At 43.0% G+C, this 6,246-nt stretch overlaps 1 protein-coding gene across 1 annotated transcript in view; it reads left to right on the forward strand.

Annotated features, from left to right (window-relative positions):
* aos (protein argos) overlaps window positions 1–3,819 on the forward strand; it is a 21,847-nt gene extending 18,028 nt beyond the window's left edge. The window contains exons 2-4 of the mRNA XM_080266252.1: window positions 2,023–2,220; window positions 2,749–2,955; window positions 3,617–3,819. Coding sequence (XP_080122378.1) covers window positions 2,023–2,220; window positions 2,749–2,955; window positions 3,617–3,817 — 606 coding nt within the window. The 3' untranslated portion in view covers window positions 3,818–3,819. The remainder of the gene's footprint in view (window positions 1–2,022; window positions 2,221–2,748; window positions 2,956–3,616) is intronic.
* Window positions 3,820–6,246: the final 2,427 nt, after the last annotated feature.

A 6,246-nucleotide genomic window follows, 5' to 3' on the forward strand; every position in this document is an offset into this window, starting at 1 on the left:
ACATAAACGACATAGATGAAGACCTAAATTGTAAAATATCCAAATTTGCAGACGATACTAAAATAACCAGTAAAGTAACTTCAGCGTTACAGTCGCAATAGTTACAAAATTACCTTCATACTTTGGTAAGGTGGACAGAAAAATGACAAATGAAATTCAACATAGAAAAATGCAAAATACCTCATATTGGAAATAACAATATCCATGCAAATTACAAAATGAACAATATCCAGTTATCATGGACAGACAGTGAATTGGATCTTGGTGTGATATCAAATGACCTAAAACCGAGTAAGCAGCGCACCAAGACGGTTAAAATTGCAGACAAGTTGATGGGTTATACTGGAAGATTTCACACTTTTTCCTGCCAGTTTTAACTGGAGGGTTTGAAGACAGGGCAAGCCTTCTTGCCTTACACTCCTTATCTCTCAGCATGTAGAATTAGATATCCTAGTCATAGTCTACTCTGTAACATGTAATCTCGAAAGGAACGTAAGGTCTCTTTCTGTTTGCCTTCCTTTGTATTCTTTTGTATTCCTTTGTATTCCTCCTCCTCCCCCTCATTCTCCGCCTAGCATCATCATCATCATCTTGATCTCCTCCTCCTCCTCCTCCTCCTCCTCCTCCTCCTCCTTCTCCTCTAGGGTGTGTGTTGTTCCTCCAGGCTAAGGTGGAGGAGGAGGAGGAGGGAAGTAGAGATCTGGAAGTGTCTCAAATCAACGTCAGCTCTTCACGCCTCTCTCTCTCTCTCTCTCTCTCTCTCTCTCTCTCTCTCTTCTTTCCAGCACCCATCCCTCCCCCTCCTCCCAAACTCTACCCTTCCTCCCCCTCCAGCTTCCCTTACCTCCTCCTACCTCTCCCCCCTTCCTCCCTCCGTCCATCTTTCTCTCTCCAGCATCCCTCCCTCCCCCTCTCCAGCTTCCGGGCCCGCGGGGGTGCTCTCTGTGTGGAGAAATCGTGTCACCTCCCCCTCCCTTCCCCCTCCTTTCCTTTCCCCTCCCCTCCCCTCCTCTACCCTCCCCTCCCTTTTCTCCATCCATCCTTCCCTCATCTTTCTCCCACCATTTCCCTCCCCCCTATTCTGTCTCTCTTCACCTCTCCTTCCTTACTCCCCTCCCCTTTTTTTCCCCAACCCCCTCTGTTTTCCATCTATCCATTCATCCTTTTCCTAAGCGATTTATTTGGCTTATTAAGACTTTACTGTCCTAGTCTGTGTTATATACTCTTAAATCCTTCTGTCACCACCATATTCTGCATCAATAACCTACTGAAGGATAGTAACCAGCCATAACCAGAAATAAATCGCTAAGGAAGAGGTGTTAGGGGTCATTGCAAGGCGAAGTTAAATCCTGTGGTGGTTGCAAAAATAAATAGATAAATAAATGCACAAGTAAAACGAATAGAATTGAAACAGATGTGCAATAAATCAAACGACAAAATATTCTTCCCATACACTTTCATACATTTTGATATATTTTCATAAATTTTAATGCATATTTTAATACATCAGGGACTGGAAACTCTAACTGGGATGTTTTTACCTCTATTGAATTTGTTGTGGACATTTTATTTGGTGTTGTGTGTGATAGTTTCCCTGTTGTCATGCTTTCTCTTCCTCACCTCATCTTTAGGTGGTAACTGAGTTTGGGATGATGATGATGACGATGATGATGACGATGAAGATGATGAAGATTGCCGTTATTATTATTGTTATTATTATTATTATTATTATTATTATTATTATTATTATTATTATTATTATTATCATCATCTTCATCATCATCATCAAGCCAGCATCACCTAAACTAACCAGTCCTTATCACTATGTCAGTGAAAACTAGTGGACATACCAGTGTATTATTATTATTATTATTATTATTATCATTATTATTATTATTACTACTACTACTACTACTACTACTATTATTATTATTATTATTATTATTATTATCATTATTATTATTGTCATTATTTTTAAGCCAGCATCACTTAACCTGACCTAATCTTGTCACAACATTACAGAAAACGGAAGAGGACCTACCCTTGTGTTCGCCGTGGTCTGTGTGTAGCAAGATAGACACCTACGATACACCCAGGATAGAGAGGCAGTGTAGGTGTAGAGGTGAGGGAGGGGGTGAGGGAGAGGGTGAGGGGGAATGCAGCGCCACTCTAGACCCCAACGACGGCCATACCATCGCTGACAAGAGCAGGCAGTTTAAGGTTAGTGGCTGTATCCTGTGTGTGTGTGTGTGTGTGTGTGTGTGTGTGTGTGTGTGTGTGTGTGTGTGTGTGTGTGTGTGAAAAGGAGTGAAAGAATTAGTGTCAAAAAGGAGAGATAGATTTAGTGGTGTGTGTGTGTGTGTGTGTGTGTGTGTGTGTGTGTGTGAAAAGGAGTGAAAGAATTAGTGTCAAAAAGGAGAGATAGATTTAGTGGTGTGTGTGTGTGTGTGTGTGTGTGTGTGTGTGTGTGTGTGTGTGTGTGTGTGAAAAGGAGTGAAAGAATTAGTGTCAAAAAGGAGAGATAGATTTAGTGGTGTGTGTGTGTGTGTGTGTGTGTGTGAGAGAGAGAGAGAGAGAGATGAGGAGAGGAATCATTGTCGCGGATATGTCTGTTAAATGCACCTGAGTGTTGTGTGTGTGTGTGAGAGAGAGAGAGAGAGAGAGAGAGAGGTTAGGGAGTAACAAAATCCCCCACCAACACACCTCACTATTCTTCACCTGTACCCTAATTACTCCTCTTCATTACAGGTGTGCGAATCGGTAACGAAGCTGCCCAGGTGTCGCTACTTCCGTGACGTAACCTGGACCTTCCTTACGTCCCCGGATAACGCAACGCAACAGGTCATGCACTGCGTATGTCCCAAGAAAGCAGTTGCGTATATCATCAAGAGACAAGCATACCGTACGCCAAACGGACTGGGCTTTCAATACAGCTTTGCGTGTTCGCCCCAAAGTGTTAGTATGTGGGGTTTTAGTAGTAGTAGTTGTTGTAGTTGTAGTAGTAGTAGTAGTAGTAGTAGTTAGAGAGAGAGAGAGAGAGAGAGAGAGAATACTACTTAACAACCCTTACACACACACACACACACACACACACACACACACACACACACACACACACACACACACACACACACACACACACACACACACACACACACACACACACACACACACGTATACTAATGAGGGAAAAGCGTGACTGCCCAAGACTTCCTGCTGCCTCAGTCTTCCTTATCTAGTACACACCTGCTTACACAGTTACACACCTGCACCAGTACCCACCGTCCATACTGAATACATACTAGGGCTCGCTTATTTAGGACTGGTATGTGGTATATTTACTTTTGTCCCTAAAACTGCCAGTCTATCCATCATTGCCCATCCATAATACCAGCAGTCTGTCTATCAGTGTCTGTCTCCATCACTCTACCAATATCCATCCCTTCATCAATATGTCTCTATTCCTCCATCAATATTTATCCCTTCATCAGTGTCCGTCTATCCCTCCACCAATCTCCATCCCTCATTGTCTCTCTCTTTCTATCACTTTCTGTCCCTCCACCAGTGTCTATCTCTATCCATAAAACCATCAACCTAACTTCCTTCCCTTCCACAGAAACTCCGGTGCCAGAGGAAGGAACCATGTCGCCTCTTCACTGTCAAAAAGCGACCCCAATTCGATGAGGTGAACACTAACACCCTCTGCCAGTGCCCCCACAACCACATATGCCCCTCACACCACACAGACGCTGGTGTTATACCGGGGAAGTCCTATACCGAGGATTCTATACGTACTTATAGCGGGTTTTGTATATGAGAGAGCGTTTGGGGGGTGGGGTGGAGTGATAATGATGATGATGGAGGGGGAGGAAGAGATTATGATAGAGAGATAGATGGAGGAATAGATGATGATGAAGAGATATGGAGAGGAAGAGATGATGATGGAGAAGAGATATGGAGAGGAAGAGAAGATGTTGATGATGATGATGGTGGTGGTGGTGGAAGAAGAGGGGCGACAGCAAGACACACACAAGATGAGAATGAAGAAAGAGAAAGTGAAGAGATGCGAAGGAAAGGGAACAGAAGAAGAGGGAGAAGGGAGGGACTTCGAGAGGAAAGGAGAGGAGGGAAGACACGAAGAGGCGGAGATAATGAAGAGGAGCAAGAGGGAGAAAAGAAGATGGGAAGGAGAGGTAGGAGGCGCGGAAGAGGAGGAAGGAAAAGGAGACTTCGGGAGGAAAGGAGGAGAGAGGATATATTGCGAAGAAGGGGAGGAAGAGGGAGAAGAGCTCGAGAAGGGAAGAAACAGAGAAGAAGAGAGAGGAGGAGGAGAATTTAAGAAGAGGAGAGGAGAGAAGAGGTAAGAAACTGAAAAGAAGACAGGAAAGGATGAAGAGATGAGAGGAAATCGAGAAGTTGTAGAAAAGAGAATAGAAAGAGTCGGGGACGTGGTGTTGAAGAAGAAGAAAAAAAAGAGACTAAGAGACGAGGGAGAGGAATCCTAAAAGAAGACTAGTTCAAGAGGAATCCAAGATGAGTTTAAGTGAGTTCAAAACGAATTAAAAAAGGTAAGAAATCTAAACAAGGGGGAGTACCAAAAGAATACAAGGGTTAACAAAAAGTTGAAAGCCAAGAGAAAGAGTCCAAGGAGAATTCAGACACAGAGGAATTCAAAAAGATTTCAGGAAGACAAAGTAAGAGTCCAGAGAAAGTTTAAGAAAGAGAATTCCTTTTTGTATTTACGTAAGATCTTTTTTTATCTTTTGTTGGCTTGGAAAGATAGTGATGATTCTCTCTCTCTCTCTCTCTCTCTCTCTCTCTCTCTCTCTCTCTCTCTCACAAAACAGGAAGTGGATTGTGCCAAAAAGTACTAAACTAAACCCAACCCAACCCAGCCTAGCCTAACCTAACCTAACCTAACCCACTCCAACTCACCTCTGACCTAACCTACCAGGGCATCAGGGCATCTTATAAAAATGCCCCCACATCTTCCTTCATCTTTTTTTTTTCTGCCACTTTCTTTCCTTCTTCCTTCATGCGGTTTCCCTTTCTTGTAGTTTTTCTTAACCAATCGCTACCGTACCTGATTAAGATGTGTTAGTCTCTCTCTCTCTCTCTCTCTCTCTCTCTCTCTCTCTCTCTCTCTCTCTCTCTCTCTCAAGCTATACTCAGATGTACATATATTTACAGTATATAAGTAGTTTTTGAATAAGTATACCATTTAAAACAATGAAAATGTTCTAATGTGTAGTTTAATCTTATTTTTCTTCTTTGCTTTATTATTATTATTTTTTTTTTTTTTTCATTTGGGGCACTGACTCAGGGTTTGCCACACCAGAAAATCCGTAGTACCGTATCTGTTTGCGGTAATAATTGTTTTAAAATTTGATGTCGAGCTCATTTTCAGCTATAAATCTTACAGTATCCCATCTCCAGTACATTTTAAAATTGAAATCGAGGACTTTTTCAGACATTTTTCCTATATTTCGCTTACTTTGCCGAAGAAATGTCGAAATATGGCTTGTCAAGGTGGCCGTGTCTGTTTATACCCGGATTTTCACAGTTCAAATGCCATTAGCAGGCCCGTAGCCAGGAGGAGGTGGGGGGTCGAGAGGATGGTACTATCCCTCTTCCCCCATGCCTAAAGGCTCACTTTCTGACGGTCTGTTTTTTAATATCAGTGCAAAAGTCACTCTCCGTTGTTCAGAAGTTTAGTGCTGCTTCTCAACGTCGCTTATGCATACACCCAAGGTCCTGAGATACCTTGCATACACCCAGACCCCCACAACAAGCATGTAGCCCATCTTTGACCAGCCGGCTGCTATGCAAGTCCACATTCAGCAGGAAAGACCCCCCCCCCCTTCGAAAAGTCTGGCTATGGACCTGATTACTGGAGTAGGTTGGGGAGTAGAGGAAGTGGTTGGGTGGAGGGGGAGTAGGTGGAAGGTGAAGGAGAGACACATCCACAAAGGGAAGCATACTAACACCTCTTCCTTGCCGGTTTATTTATGATTCTGCTCCGTTAATAGTGTCTTGCATGTTAATCATGAAATCTGTTTCGACACAAAAAATGCATAAGAAGCAGAGAGAGAGGATATGAATGGGTAGTATGCCCAATAAATCGCTAAGGAAGAGGTGTTAGGGAATCTCATTGACAAGAGAATGACGATACGCAGCACGAAGCCGTCTTTTCTCCTAGTAATACTACTTCACTCAGCTTGAAATAGAGTTACCCCATTGAAAGAA

Source organism: Coenobita brevimanus, chromosome 19, assembly GCF_032717465.1.
Source record: "Coenobita brevimanus isolate Jiangsu-jjx chromosome 19, ASM3271746v2, whole genome shotgun sequence".
In the NCBI taxonomy this organism is placed as follows: domain Eukaryota; kingdom Metazoa; phylum Arthropoda; class Malacostraca; order Decapoda; family Coenobitidae; genus Coenobita; species Coenobita brevimanus.